Source organism: Thermobia domestica, chromosome 15 (assembly GCF_964235325.1).
Source record: "Thermobia domestica chromosome 15, izTheDome1.hap1.1, whole genome shotgun sequence".
Taxonomy (NCBI): Eukaryota; Metazoa; Arthropoda; class Insecta; order Zygentoma; family Lepismatidae; genus Thermobia; species Thermobia domestica.
Genome location: NC_137468.1, coordinates 3,934,148 through 3,951,030, shown reverse-complemented (window position 1 = coordinate 3,951,030; position 16,883 = coordinate 3,934,148). Strand labels below are relative to the sequence as shown.

The 16,883-nt window shown below is 35.3% G+C and overlaps 1 protein-coding gene across 1 annotated transcript in view; it reads right to left on the bottom strand.

The window, feature by feature from the left end:
- The window catches only part of LOC145671809 (carotenoid isomerooxygenase-like), a 35,357-nt gene extending 19,278 nt beyond the window's left edge, over positions 1-16,079 (bottom strand). The window contains exons 1-5 of the mRNA XM_081741041.1: positions 15,804-16,079; positions 11,991-12,102; positions 8,435-8,581; positions 2,857-2,998; positions 1,131-1,284 (exon numbers count right to left, since the gene is read on the bottom strand). Of these exons, the coding sequence (XP_081597167.1) occupies positions 1,131-1,284; positions 2,857-2,998; positions 8,435-8,581; positions 11,991-12,102; positions 15,804-16,017 (769 nt within the window). The 5' untranslated portion in view covers positions 16,018-16,079. The remainder of the gene's footprint in view (positions 1-1,130; positions 1,285-2,856; positions 2,999-8,434; positions 8,582-11,990; positions 12,103-15,803) is intronic.
- Between the last annotated feature and the right edge of the window lie 804 nt (positions 16,080-16,883).

Below are 16,883 nucleotides of genomic sequence, written 5' to 3'. Positions count from 1 at the left end.
AGTTCGGAATGTTTTTTCCTTCTTCTGGAAAGTTATGGTTTCAACACATAGCGGTTCTTCGAGGCGCAGCGACGATTTGCACCTACAGAGGATTTGGTATATGAAAATAAGTTTAAATCAGTAGTTTCCTCCTTTCATGAATACCATGCAGGTGTTTGTCCTGTTTCTTCTGTTTCTCCTGTTTCTTCCTACTTTCTTCATTCATTATCATCATCACCCCGTAGCATCGGTTCATTTTCCTGGGACTTAAATTAAATGAATAAACAAATGAAATAAAAAATGAAATCTTTAAGTTTTACGTCCCACGATTATGCCAGCTAGTCTAAAGGAAACGGTGATGATGAGAAATGAATGAAATGAAGGAAGTGGGAGGAAACGGGAGAACCCGAGAAAACCCATGCACACTGTGTTTGTCCACCACAAAACTCACTTGGTGCGAGCTGGGATCGAACCAAGGACCCCATGCATCAGAGGCAAGGGCTCTACCACTGAGCCACCGCCGAAATAAACAAAATAAAATAAAATAAATGAAAAAGAAATGCAATATGCTTCCTACTTTCACCTAAAAATTTCTTTCTGAAGTTCTATAACACTATATTTGTATATTTATTTATTAGATAGTTTTACAAAAACATTCAAAAATTTTTTATCTCAATTTTTCTAATTCTAGGTGATAATAAGTTGTATAATTTCACAGGGTATTACAATATTTTGGGAATAAATGTAAGAAATCTGTTCTCAAAATACTGTGACACATTTTTTGGAACACCCTGTATACTTATAACTATTTTGTGTTTTCCCCAGTCTGATGTAGAAAAAATACCATTTCAAAATATTTTCCTTACTAACTCAATTTGGCTAGTCGTATCACTCAGATCAACGTATTGTACACACAGGAAAGAAAGTATTTGACAGTTGACAAATTATCTTTCGTCAATAACTCGGGAATAAATGAATTAATTTGGATCTTTTTGTTGCTATCCTCAGAGTAGTTACAACTTGATAACTTGCCAAAATCGGTACTCTATTAGGTTATTATTTGTTGAGATATTAGGAAAAGAAATTTTGTCAACTGAAGAATACTTTCTTTCGTGACTGTACACAGGACAAAAGTATTTATCATATATTACCTGAACCTAAACTGCGTTTAGAAGGGAATTTGGCGACGCAGTGTGAAATTCCTGACAAGGAAGTCGTTAGTCCTATGTTGTACGTTGTTCCATCGGGTGTCACGTGAGGATGTGATGAATGGTTTACTATTGCCACATGTTGTGATACATCAACCTGCACGTATACAAATAAATAAATAAAAGAATCACCATCAATACACATGTTTTAGGTTAGAAGTGAAATCAAATTGTTTGTATTTGATTTTTAAAAAATAAACTTTGGGTCTACAGCAGTTTGAAAGTTATTCTTCCTTGGTCTTATTATTTATCTTAAAATCAAAATGCTGACCAAAAAGTTATAACATTCCAATATTATTCTCCAATGTGATGAATTTAGTGGCTTTTACACAAAATCTGCAAGTTTTTGCTTTGAAATTAATACGAGGGCCATTTGGAAAGTAATCTGCGATTGATTAAGAAAGAAACACTAAAGTAAAAAGGGTAGAATTTATTATATATATCTGAAAACTACTTCTTTTCTATATTTTTCAACATAGTTTCCATAAGCATTCAAGAATTTATCATATCTCTGCTGTAGCTTAGAAATTCCATCAGCATAAAAATCTCCCGCCTGTCCCTTGAAACAGTTTATGACCGCATCTTTCAGCTCCTCATCATCATCAAAGCGCTGAGATCGAAGCCACTTCTTCATATGCATGAAGAGATGATAGTCGCTGGGGTTCACGAACTTTTCTATAAATTTTCTGAACGAGTTCATGAGTGACCATTGATGGCCTGTCAGTCCTCTCTTCATCATGAATGTTTGTTCGTCCACTTTTAAATGAACGAACCTATTCACGAACAACTCCTTCACTCATCACACTTGGCCTATACACGGCACCAAATTACCGATGAATAGCTGTTGCTGAAATTTGTTTTGCTATAAGAAAAGGTAATTATAACAGCTCGCAGCTCGCACTTGGCGGGGTTTTCTATTGCAGCACACATTTTGAGACACTACAATAGTAGAACTAGTGATCAAGACAACCTTCACTCTACCACGGCTGGATGCAGACTGATCTACCGCGCACGTCTGTGCGCTGCTTCCACTACTTCACGCACAGTGACCAATCGGAGGTTACTTTCCGAACGCGCCTCGTACAAAATCTTCAGATTCTAGTTCCTGAGAAATCTTTGTTTAACTTCTAAGCTTTCAGTTCTCCTTGAAGCCTTGTTCACGGAGGATAGAAGTCAAAGTAACAAGATGAAAACATAAGGGAAAAAGCACTGAAAGAGAACAGGGGAAGAGTAGTAAAAAATATAGTCTGCGTATAACCATTAAATCTGGTAATATGATTTGTACTTTACACTAAAACACTTCAAAACTTTGGACAAGATTATTACTCAATTTAAGAGCCATTATGTGAGCTGGATGAAAAAAAAAAAAAAAATCGGAAATCTATAGGTAAAATGCAGTTACCTAGACGGTTATGTAAGCATAACATAAAGCATTTTAAAGGTGTATAAGTCAAGAAACATTGAGAGTTCTACGGAAAAACAAAGCCCCTGGCCCCGAAAGTATACATGGAAGAAACACTGGCCACCTAGCTGTTGTTTCACTATCAGTTGCGTTTGCCTCATTCACTTATGTTGTACAAAATATACTCTTTTTTTTTAAAAAAAAAATTCTTATTTATTTATAATTTTGTAAAACCCATAAATACTATCAGGTAAGAGTTTTATTTACCCGCTCTAGAGTTTCTAGTGTTTGAGGGTCTATCCTATGTATATAAGGAGTTTCTGTGAAAGTATAGAATTCGTCGTCTATTGGGTACACGGAGATCATTGCGTTGTCTGACAATTCTCCAGGATGAAACACAGCGGAGATTCTGAAAAGATACATTAGAATGAGATCACTCTTTTCAAATCAAAATGGAAGTTCATTCTATATTTAGACATTAATCTAAAACTTATAATTCCGATTCTTTCAATACGTATCTTACAATGAAATAATGGTAAAAAAGAACAACTAATCATTTCCAAATTATGAGCGGGGAAACCTGTACCGCACGTTCAGAACTGAGATTCTGCACAGTGCGCACTTCAAAATTACAATCGATATTGTAAGCATGACAGATGATTTAAATAGTTCCAATAAATAAAACATATACTGTCATGGACTACGTTGAACTACTTTATTAAACTTTTCTCCGTGATTGTACTTTTAGTTCATTAATTTTCAAAATGACTTATGAAGAGTTCGGAGGGAAACAATGATAACCCTCATTTTAAAACCAAGTGAGTTAGTTACAGAAATAATAATAACACACATGTGAGCTGAACTGTCGAAAGAGTTCAAGTTTGAAACAACAGTATTTTTTCTAGAATTATTTCCGCAATTCAGTTCACATGAGTGTTATTATTGTTTTATTGTAACCAATTCACGCGTTTTAAAATGAAGGTTATCATTGTTTTCAACCGAAATCTTCTTATAAATAATAATAATAATAATAAAAACTTTATATACTTCAAAATTCAATTGTAATTAATTTATAAATTCTTTATCTGTATAAACTGCTTTGTAATTCTGTCTTCAAATTTGTTTCCACGCAGCGGCGCAACTAGCCTAGTTGTCCCTACCAACCAAACCGAAACGCTTCCCGACTACACCTGATATTGGCACCACACAGTAATTCTTCTATTCCATTTTTTCTTCTGTGGTAAAGCTTGATTTCATAATTGCAGGACATAATTTTTGGTACAACATGAAGTACCAAACTAATTAGTATTTGATTGCCAAATAATCTGAGAGTAGCATGCTTGACATATTCTTATAGTTTTGTCATAATAATTGCAAATTATAATATTTTTGGAATTATATCGGAATGTGCATATGAGCGGAATGAATTAACAGTCTGTTGCTTTAGAATGCAATATTTAATTATGACAGTATTATACCCGGGCATTTTGTAAATTTCTTAAATTTCTTACTCGGGCATCTTATATGAAAACACACACACACACACAAATGGAACTAAAATTTAACTTTGCGGGCTCTTTTGGGTGCAAAGGTTTTATCGGTGTCGTGCAATTTCACACAATACTCATTATCGAGCAATTTCGCACGGTCTTCTTTATCGGATTAATCATTTTGCAGGTGTCGTGCATTTTCACACTGGCCACCTGTCAATCACATGATTCACCCTGAAAACGTTTTCACTATGGGGGCAGGGAGGACACAAAGCAAATGTCAACTAAGTAAGAATAGAAGAAGAACAAACACAAATTAAAATAAATGCTAACAATTGCAATTAATACTAGAGAAGGATAGCTTAGGAAATATTTCACTTTCACAAAAAGAATAATAAAGGAAATAACCGGAAATTAAAATAACTACCAACAAGACAGAACAAAAAGCGAGCAAACGAAACTTACACATCCAAGGATGATTGCATTTTATAATATCCTTAGTCCTCCCACTCCCCTATAGTGAAAGCGGTTTCAGGATGAATCACGTTATTGACAAGTGGACCGTGTGAAAATGCACCACACCTGGAGATTGAATAATCTGATAAGGAAGACAATGCGTAATTGCTCGATACAATGCGTAATTGCTCGCCGTGTGAAATTACACCGTGCAAAAATGCACGGAATTCATACAATGTCCGCAAAAGATAGAAACCTTAGAAACTAACTTATGCTCCATGGATATGACGCTAAGGTTGGTGAGACCGTCGTTGTCTTGTTAAGTTTCTGAGGTTAATTTTTTTATTATTTTTTTATGATCTTCAGTTTGGTAAAAGTTCTTTTCTTGCCTTATAGAAAAAAATAAATACTTGCCCAGTTTTGCGGCCTCCAATCCTGCTCCCGGGAAAGAAGCTCCGTTTGCCGCCCCCCCTTTAGTTACGTTATGTCACTGTTTCCACGTACCGGTCAACTATCCTACACAACCCATCGTGTAAGCTCATGCTCAAGCTCATTGACAAACATAATGAAAAAGTATATTCCTATAAGTACATGTACTTACTATTTCACCACAAGTACAATAATTGCATAACCTCAATACATCAAGAAACAAAACGACTTGGCTTTTCTAAGTCGCAGCAGTTGCAACGCTAATTTCAAAAAAAAAAAAAAAATCCATATACAACTGCAGATCCGATAACAACATTTAAAAATTACAGAAGTTTATCATCAACTAAACTTACATTAAACCAATACCGACAGGGTGTTTCAAAACAACACCGACAACGTTTGGGACGTGATTCCTGACACCAAGATAAGACAAAAAGTATAGACCAACCTCTCTGCACAAATGCTTGCTTTCGGAGTTATAGCCTGCCGAAAATATGAAAAAAATAACTTACGGTAGGTCGATAGATCCAAAACTATGGGACCTACCGTAATCGGGTCAAGACTTCACTTAGGAACTAATATGTTCCCTATCCAAAATTACATGTTTCTGAATCCTACAGTATTCACGCAACAATTTTTATACAAGAAGTTTGGCTACGGGCATATAATTTGAAATACTCACCAACGACCTTTATAAAAATTGTTGCGGAAGTACCGCATGATTCTGAAACTTGGATATTTGGATAGGGTACATAGTAATTCCTAAGTAAAGTCTTGACTCGACTACGGTAGGTCCCATAGTTTTGGAGCTATGGACCTTTAAACTTGCATGTTTTCGGCAGCCTATAACTCCGAAAGGAAGCATTTGTGCACCCAGGTTGGTCTATAACTTTTGTCTTATCTTGGTGTCAGGAATTACCTCCAAACGTTGTCGATGTTGTTTTGAAACACCCTGTATAAGCCTAAAGTATGCACTCACTTCATTTTGTCAATACACAGTCAAGATTCGGTACTTAAAACATTTAAAAAAAAATACAAATAAACATAAATTACACGCATTAAAAATCATTTCCCTAAACTCTATTCTTTCATTTCAGCATAAATAAAATGTTCTTAAATATTAATGTAAAAATTTTCAATGACTAAATTTCTACAAAATGTTATTTATTACTATAACTATAGTGCCTCTCGTGTACTCCGCAATATGTTAATCATAAATATCTCATAGCATACCCGCGTTATGTACTCTCAACAAGAACATTTTGAAAACGTTCTCTTGAAATTTCAGACAGTTTTACAACTTTGTGTTGTATATTTCTTGTATATACCGGGTGATTCACGAAATTCGTAACAGGCCTTTCACTCAGCTCCTAGTGCACAGAAATCGTTGAAAGAAAAATAATATTACTAAAGTGGGCGTGCCAAATCACGTGATGATGCTTCTGAAATCAGGGGCGTCTTAGAAATATCTCTACGGGAGGAGCAACTTCAAAATTTTAAACGGAAACAAGGATTTTTTTGCTCCCATTGAAACAATCACTAAATTTTGAACAACTTTGAAAGGTAATATTTTGCCGTATCTCTTACCGTTTACGGCAAAAGAGATAAAAGGTAATTCAGGTCAATAACAATAAATTTGATAACAGCTAGAAAAGTACAAACAATACCGAGGTTTCGCATCTTAAATTTAATAAGAAGTAGATATGTAGATTCATTCTACTTTCGAAGTAAGAACAGCCTGAGAATGTGGCTGTTGGAGGCAGACATTTAACTTTGCGGAGAAGATTGTGGAGACGTTTGGACAGTCGTAGACCTACGGGTTCTTAAGAGTAGGTTTAGATGTGGCAAGGTTGGCCTTATTCCGTACTAAGGTTGGCCTTATTCCGTACTAATTTTGGCCTTATTCCGTACTAAGGTTGGCCTTATTCCGTACTTTAATACAGTACCTCATTGCATTCATTTGGACAGTTGAAATTATAATCCAATGAAGACGAAGTGATGTTAACAGTCGCACTATATACTAAATTTATATGCCGTTATTGTTCAATACAAATGATTTTTTTTGTGTGTGTGTCTGTGTGTTTGTAATTTGTTCTTGTTGCAGTAAATCACGATTGGACTTTTGCAACAAGGCTCTATTGCGAACAGCACATCTTTAGATTTATGTTGGTGTTTTGTTCTTTTCGCCAAATATTTCTAATGTTGAGGTGCTACCAACATTTTCAAACGATTCTACGAAACAGGAATGAGTAAACGTGGCAATATTGCACGCAGATAAGGCATTCTGCGAGACAGGAAGTAACCGTACAGAAAATAGCTATTTTACCTATACACTATTTTTTTTTCTAATGAGTTTTGTGCCAGGAAAAGGTCAATCGCTTCTTCTCACCCTGCAATGAACGCCCATGCTAGTACAATTATATTTTATTTGAATAACGTTCCCCACAATTGCATCATGCGAGCATGAAACTATTCCAACTTAACAATACTTGTTCAAATTATATCTTAGTAACATCTCCCGTTTCAGGCCCATATCCACGGGGGTCTAGGGGGCAGGGCCCTACTAAAGTTCTGTTGGTCCCCTCAAATTTTCACGATAGGTTTGCAAATGAACTATAATATGGTTGGATCGGGCCCTCCTAACTTCTACCGGCCCCGCCGCTACGTTTTTGGTTTGGCTACCGGCTTGTCCCGTTCTTTATCTTTTTGCATTACAGCAGGACATCAAGTGTTGTTAGGATCAAAATGTCAGAAGTTATACATCACTTATGTTTCCTTTCACGTACATAATCTATAATTGAAGCACTCCAAGTTTTATTTATCAACTTTATTTATACGATAGATAAATTATATTTTCACAACAAGTTACACGATAAATACAACTACATGTACAGCAGTGGTGCCCACCCCCCTTATGTCCATGACGCACCCCCCCCCCAATTGTCTATCCGTAGGTGTTCTTCCATGAAAAAAATCTTCTTTTCGATTAATTTTACCCCCGCATCAAACATATTTATATAGATTTTCACCCCCCCAATATTTCAATGACGCACTTTGCGTCATAACCCCCCCTTGTGGGCACCCCTGTGTACAGGCAGTAGCGTAGCCAGGATGTGTGTTTGGGGGAGGCAAGTGCTGTTATAGGTACATATAGAGAAATTAAAAAAAAAAACAAAAAAAAATGAAAAATTACAAACATCAAAGTACCAAAGTACATTGTCGGACCTCTTATGGGGGGGTGGGGGCGGCCGCTCTGGGCCCCAATTTGTAAATAAATTCAGAATGGAAGGACGATTTGAGTGCAATTTCCAGTGAACAAAAATAATGTAATTTTCTGTAGTTCATGCCATACCACCGTTGTTCCCAAAATAAATTTTATCAAACGGAAAGAAGTTTTGACGCTGACTGTACAAGGCTAAATAGAGAATTTAGGATACCAATAACAGAGTATTCAAAAAGTACATACGCACCTTTGGAATATTGTTTGGCATGGTTCTGGAACTGCACTGGTCCCAAACTCTGTGACGACAATTCTTTTAGCAGCCATGTTGCGTTTGAAAGTTTCGGACTGAAGGAAACGATTTTGGTAGGTCACTTTTCCGTTCTGGAAGGAAAATCTGGAAAACAAAAAGATTCATTAGAAGAATATACTGTATTTACTATATGCTTTCAATCTGAAATGCTAATTATTCAGCTTTTAATAATTTCCAAAAGTTCAAAAATACCGTACGAATGAATAAAATGTTTTGCTTAGCCTACTAGTAAGCTACATTTCAATACAGAAGAGGAATTCAAGTTCCTCATTTTGTCCGTTGTCTGAGCTTAAGATAAATTGCATGGAGTCTGCTTTCTATGTTTGACACTTCTTTCATTTTGGTTATTTTTTAACCCTCGGATGCCCATGATATTTTTAACTCCTGATTCCCAACAAGGGTACAGGGGAACCCCAATACAAATTTTTGCAAATAGAGATATTGTTATTTGTGGCATCGTTAATATTGATAAGTTATTTTATGTTGAATTGGGCTTTGTTAGGTTTATGTTGGTTTTGTTAGTGTAGGTTAGTTTAGGATAAGTTTAGGTAGGTTAGGTTAGCAAAACGGAAATGTGTTTATACACTAGAGCAGTGGTTCTCAAACTTCTTGTTACCGCGACCCACATTAATTATTTTTTTTTTTTTTTAGAAAAAAAAGTATTTTGTGGCCTACCTCCTTTTATTCAAATACACATTGACTTTTAAGTAATGGTGGTCTATCTCAAAGCAATTAAATTTTGTAAATCACATCTGTAATTTTTCCATAGAAGGGTAACACAGAGCTAACACTACTCCCGACGCATTGCCCTACTCCGTGACAGATTTTGACTCAGCCACTCTCCTTCCATCATAACCCAGCATCGCTGCTGATTATATAACAGGGCAGGGCTCTGAGTAACCACTTACTCTTCACGTCATTAACAAACGCTTGCAATTTTCATCGGGACACACTAAAGAACGGCCCGCGACCCACACTTTGAGAAACACTGCACTAGAGAACTGTATTATTGCATCGATATATTGCAATAGGTTCTAATATCACCTGTTCTTTATTGTGCTCTTTACAATAATAAAATCAAACAATAAAATACTTAAAAAAATATTGTAGCATAAATACCCAAAGGGGGTACAAATGTACCCCAGTGTAGTTTTAGACACCTCGGGTATGTGTGACATAAAACGTAGACCCTACACTAAAATTTACGAAGAATCGGTATGTGTTGAAACCACAACTTTCCAGGAGAAGGGAAAAACATTCCGAACTCTTAAAGTTTTGCCAAATATACATGGAAACACTTGAAAATTACAATAAAATTGGTTCTGCACATATTATGCACTGGACATTGTTGTAGCTTGCTTCAACAATGTTATATTACTATTTTTGTGTTTACGTAGCATCTTTTGCTCTTTTATAAGCACATAAAGGATTTGTATACATTAATCAATGCGCACGTAATGAGAACCAAAAGCCTTTAATTTCAATCTATAAATTTTCATTGTTGTGGCGAAACAATTGAATATTAACGTATGACATTATAAGGGACGCTGCCTGACAGCTTTCTGGTTTATTGGACGACATAACTCATTTTCGACAAAAAATGTCACATAGCGGTTCTTCGAGGAGCAGCGACGATATGTCGTTCATTGCCAACGTGAAGCATGTGTTTTATTTTGTTTTACTAGATCAGGATTTCTCAACCTGGGGGTCGCGCAAGTATGCGGAAGAGAAAAATATAATTAGAATCTAATATCGGAAAATATTTTTAAATATTATTTTAAATTTTGTTCTGATAAACACATTTTTTATTTTTATATATACTGTTAAGAACAACAAAAAAATAGGTCTACTTAACATTTTCAACAGGTGACCAGTTATTTAAAAATCAATTTAAATGAAAGAGCTAAGATATGAAACTAATGAGAACTGCATATTGAAATACCAGAAAAATACAAATGCAACAAAACCTATATATTGAAATACAATTAAAATTCAAATCTAATAACATACCTGAACATGGTGTGATTTCAGTAGTGCGGCAATGTCCGGTACAATCTTCGTGGCGCAAATTATGAAACCATTTAAAATACTCAATAACTTTTTAACAACTGTCCAAGCTTTTTAAACCAAAATTAGATATCATTTCATTTTTTTTTATCATATGACCCAAAATTAAGGAAGTTCTGAAGTCTTAAAATTTTCAAACGGCTTGCATTTTGAAACAGTATGACGGATCGGACTCGATATTTGTAATATGAATGAACTGATCAAATTTGATTTTAAACCATTTGCTTTTAGGTAAGTTACTATATCCACTATATACAAGAAATGGATTCTACTATTATAGAAATAGATGGATATTGTGAGATCTCTGCAATAGGTATATCAAAAGTCCACACAAGCTTATTACAAACCAAAAATTATAAGGGGAGTCGTGATATTAATTAGGTTGAGATTATTTCTGTGCTGTGTATGAAAAATATAGACCCCAGTATTAAGTAGGAGATTGTATCTTGATAGGACCCAAGAGGAACGGGAATTAGGAATGGCGGAAACTTCATACCGAGGAACTGCATAATTTATACCCTTTATCAAACTTTGTTAAGGTCTGTTAAGGTCATCAAGTCTAGGAAGCTGAGGTGGGCAGATCATGTAGCCAGCATGGAAAAAAGTACGGACTTTTTAAAAGTTTTTACTAGAAATCCAACCGGAAAACGACCATTAGGAAGACCTAGGCAAAGATGGGAGGACAATATTAAGATGGATCTCGCAGAAATAGGAATACAAAGTAGAAACTAGATCCAGTTAGCTAAGGATAGTGGTCAGTGGAGAGCATTTGTGAACACGGCATTGAACCTCTGGGTTCCATAGGCCATAGAGGTAGTTAGTTAGTTTAGTTAACTTGAATACAAATTGCATTGAAAACATAGATACCTTTTACCAACAAGAAAATTGAAAAATAAAAGATTCCTTTTGCATACCTAGGAAAAAGTACTTTTAGACAAATAAAAGATATTTTTCATTAGAAATGTTATTAAAATCTCTTTTATAGATATAATTCGGTTGATTAACATTTTCCTTGATTTTGAATGATTTTTTAAACAGATTTATTTATTTCTTTACTTGACTTCCCTGTTTTCGTAGACTTGCTTAAACTTATTAATTGTCTTTAGTCTTTCTTTAAATTATATTACAACTGATAATGTTTACATCTGGACAGACGAAAATATTATAATAAAGTAAAATATTTCCAAGTCAAGAAGACACTATTAATCTAGTTCATTTACTTGTGGAAATTATTTCTTCCTGCAATAAATAAATACATTTATGGTGCAAAAGTAAGTGATGCGATTCCGAGATTACATGAAACTTCATGGATGTCCTTTCTGAAAAATAAATTGATTTTGAAATTACGATAATTTAGTACAAAAACTTTCAATAATTTCTGATATGGATATACGATAATCAGAAACAAGCTATACTATTTACTAACCGGTGTAGAAGAGCTGAACCATCAAACAGATGCTTGAATTCAGTATCTCCGAAGGAAAGTTTTCCTGGGCCATTTCTCAGGAGACTACCTCGAAGCCATTCTGGGAAACAACCTACAAGAAGAAAAAGGAGGGAATAGCTACAGTTTTGTCTATTTAAGAGCATAATTTAAAATAGAAAATAGAAGCTATACCCTAGAATAAGATTTCTTAACCTGGGAGTTGCGAAGATATAAATATCGAAGAGAAGCCGATGTCCGGTTCAACCTTCGTGACGCACATTATCAAGTCATTTCCAACTGATAAGCTATTCTTATCTTTGTTTTAATAGATGGATATCATGAGATCTCCGCAATAGGTACATTAAAAATCACACACAAGCTCAGTAAGTACGCCAGAAATTTTTACGTGGGGGGTGTTCAAAATAAATGGGGGGTGCTCTCAAAATAGTGATATACATTTTTAAACAAACTCAAAGAAAACAATATATTTTGTTACACAACTATTAGCAAGAGTAATTGGTTCAATGTTCCCCCCTCCCTCGAAGCTTTCATTTATTGAGCTCAAAAATCTGCTAGAAAAAAAAACACTTTCTAATAGATTAATTTTTGTATATTGGATCATTAAAATAAAATTTCATATTAAAATAATAGGAAACTAAAGTCAAAGATTTCATATTAATGCAAAGAGAAAACAAAGTTCAAATCCGTTATTTTCTTTAATAATAATAATAATAATAATAATAATAATAATAATAATAATAATAATAATAATAATAATAATAATAATAATAATAATAATAATAATAATAATAATAAAAACTTGAAGGCATTTAATGATGCATCTAGCGAAAGTGCTTCTGGATATTGACATAGCGACTTCGCCTGTGATTTTTTTCTTCCCAATTTGACTTCTTACGCTTATCGAAACAAAAGGTAAGACCATCAATGGATAAAAAAAAACTGATTCAATTCTTAGAGAAAACAGTCATGATATTGACAGATAATCTTCGTGATCTACATACTTCCCGTTATGCATCACACTCATCCCCAGAGAACTGTCCGTAATCCACTTGACATTTTTCATCTTCCCACCAGGGCAATTTTCAAGATTATTACTAACATAGTTTTCTAAGTTCAACCATTCTCTCGAAGACTCGTTTTCAGCGTACGCAACATCTACTTGCTTCAAGAATTTTCACAGGAAGCAAGAAGTTACAAATGTATATTATGCAATGCCTTTAGCAGAGATTTATCTATTTTTTTTTTTTTATCTTTTAACAATTCCAGGGCCATAGCGGACTTAGCTACTACGGCGCCGCATCTCCTTCTTTGTACAACCTCTGTGTGAGGTTACCAGAACAAGAACAAGAACAAGATTTTGAGTTATAATATTTACCATCCCCATACTTCAGCAAGTTGTACTCCACACTCAACAGAAATATCATTTCGTCTTAATTTAAGGACTGTTTCTTGAAGAAAATACAAAAATATTTGAGCACTTTTGGCAGTCTCACTATTTACACTAACTATAAATAACGGAAACGGGAACGACCGCGGAGCCCAGGAGGGTAGGTATGAGCGGACCTGTTTTGTCAATTGTTTTGATCAAAACACCGGCCGAAACAATGAGGTCATGTGGTCCTCGAAGCCGCACATGAGAACGAAGTCGCTTCGTATTTTGAAGTAAACTAAATAAATAAGAATATTGCCTTCTTTCCTAAGCGCTAAACCTTTTTTAACGTGATGTAATAATAACCTATATTATAATGATTGATACAATTGGATTTTGGGGAGTATTCCTTTTCCATCCAGGGGTGTCTGTAAAGAAATTTGGGGGGTGTTGAGGGGGGGTTGGGGGTGTAGATTACTCCCTGCACAAGCTTATTACAGACCAGAAATTATAAGGGGGTCACTGGCAAGAGGATGTGATAAAATGGGCGTCGTGATAGGAATTAGGTTTGTATTTGTATGTATTTATTTGCATCCTTTTGATTACACACACTATAATATGGGACTTGTCACGAAGTCGCTATAATAGGTAAAGTTTGTTGAATACAAATTTTCCAGTAAACTCTAAATAAATATTAAATACTGTAATTCCGCCATATGCTACCTTGACATTGAATATGAAATTGAATACCCTGACATTGAATAGGAACAGAACCACTGCCCTTGATTATGTTAGCGTATACTTGGAATCACTTAACATTCCTATCACGGGCATTTTTCCCACATAGGAAGTGAATATGTCTGCACAGTTAATTTTCAGATATTTCTGAGAGCGTATTTATTCATATTTTAGCAAACGTATCACTGTAAAAGGGGTCAGATACTTGATTAAGCAGTAGTGTTGGTAACTATGGTTTTCACTGTGCTGCTTAGTTGTGTCACGGTTATAAATTTGTGTGTATATAATTTGCTTTTGTCCATTTGTAGCTGCTATGGCTGTTCGAGGAACATGTCCACTCTCTTTATACCTATATTGATAAGAAGTGCGGAGGGGAAGGGGAAGTATTGCAGTTTTGTGACCATCACTGGAAACCAGTAACAGGCTTTTGAGAGCCTGTGAAGACTGGTTGTGTCGCTGCAACAGATTAACGTAAACGCTTTACTTTGCCGGCTATGTTCGCTGTTTCTTCTAACATACTAATTAAAGTATTATAGCATTGTTGCTAGTAAAAGTTCGAGATGTATTTGAGAACTACGAATACTTATCAAAATGGAGGAAACACCCTGTAGTGTGACACAATATTTATGAGTTAGTAGCACTGAACATTCGGGAACTGCAACTATCTGTGTTATATATGACAATGAATAGCGTACAAGGCAGTGTCTTGGATTTGAGTTTATCGTACCTTTCACTAGCGAGGCTATTTAAGATTTAGACCTACAGCTTAACATAGGATCCAATCCGAAGCACTTGAGCTCCCACCTGGGATGGAACCCGAGTCAGCCACGTCAAAGGCTCGTACGCTATTCACACAGTCACAGGGAAGCTCATGTGAACATGGTGGTGGAATATACCGTTGTATTTGAGTTATTTTCATCAAGGTAAAAGGAGTGTTGTTTAAGATGTTCCGAGTCTGTTTTTAATCCTTCTATAGAAAGTACCAGTCTTTGTTGTCTTATTGTAATTTAAGTGTGAGTGGAAAATGTAGTGTTTTTTGTTTTCAATTTCGTAGATAAAATGGAACACAGATCTAATTATTAAAATATACTTTTATGCCTTACAGCGTATGTTTCTTTCATTTAATTAGAACAGTATTCAATAAAACTTACTTGAAAGTATTGTATAGAGATAGTTTTAAACTTACATCAAACTGTAATTGTTCATTATGTTTAAAACTGATTAGTAACTAAGCACAATGTAGTAATAATAGTCAATGTAAACTTAAATTAATAATGGGACTATAGAAAAACATGTTTCACCTGCCGATATTTTCCAGGTAAAGAAATGACAGTGGAGAAGAGAGTTGAGTTGAGTAGATTTTGAGTTTAACGTCCCTTTCAGCAGTGGGGCTATATGATACGTGGACCTACTGATTAACGTGGAATCCGAACCACATAAACTACAGCCGCGAATCGAACTCGGGTCTCCCACACCAAAGGCGCGTATGCTAACCGCTTAGCCACGCAGGAGCTCTCACTGGAGAAGAGAGTCCCCGCTTGTGTGGATACATCTTTGATATTGTAACCACTGCTTTCACAGGTCACGATTACTACTGCTATCTGCATGTTTCATTTCATCGACGGACTTTTTATTTATTTATTTATTTTATCGGCAAGCATACATAAGATGTGCATTGTACTTACCAGTTACTTTTCCTTCGATCGGCTGCACCACCTCCTGCGTGCATGATCTCAACCAAATTGATATATCACAGTTCGGGTACAAATTGATATCACTGTCTGCCGTATATTCACTGCATTTCACATTGGCGTTTTTGTCCAAATTATTCTTTGTTTCCACATTACTGTTCGTAAAAGAAAGAACGTACTTGAACACACTTAAGATGGCGGCCCACATTCTACGTCCACTCTTGGTATTTGTAGTTCACAATGATGGGATGGTGTGTTACTAATATTCAGTGAAATATACTTTAACTCACTTAAATAAAAGAAACAAACAAAATGAAATATTTTCAGTACATGTGTTTATCCATTGTGCAGTGGTGTTATAAAAAAACAACCTAACAACCAATCTGACGGCTTCTTCAATAGAACACTTTTGTACAGGATGTTAATGAAATCTGTGTTATAAATTCGAGAGGTGATTCCTTATGTCAAATTGAACAAATAGGTTTACTATTTTAAGGAATAATTTATTTACTACTGTAAATAAGTTTACTAGTTTATAACAGCTTTAAGTAGGTTTCGATATGCTTTAAAACATAAGAAGCAAGTGAAATGATCGTCGTCTATATACGAGAGAGAGAGAGCGTTCACCTCTGGTGCTTGGGGTCGCTGGTTCGATCCCAGCTCGCGCCGTGTGGACTTTGTGGTGGACGAACACCGTGCTCGTGGGTTTTCTCGGGGTTCTCCCATTTCCTCCCACTTTCTTCATTCCACCATTTCACCCATATCTCATCATCACCGTCTCCTTTAGCCTAACCGTCATAACCGTGGGACGTAAAACTTAAAAATAATAATAATAACAATAGAGAGAGGGAGAGAGACGAACGATCGTGTCACTTGCTTAACTCTAACTTCTTCAAGAGAACACATATTATAAATCGCAGGGTGTTAATGACTCCATGTCATAAAGTTAGAAGGTGATACTTTTTTATATCAAATAAAAGAAAAACGTTCTGGTAACTATGAACCGGAAAAGTTTCAAAATTCAAAATTTTCAAAATTTCTGCAGTTATAAACCGCAGAAAACCCAAAATATCA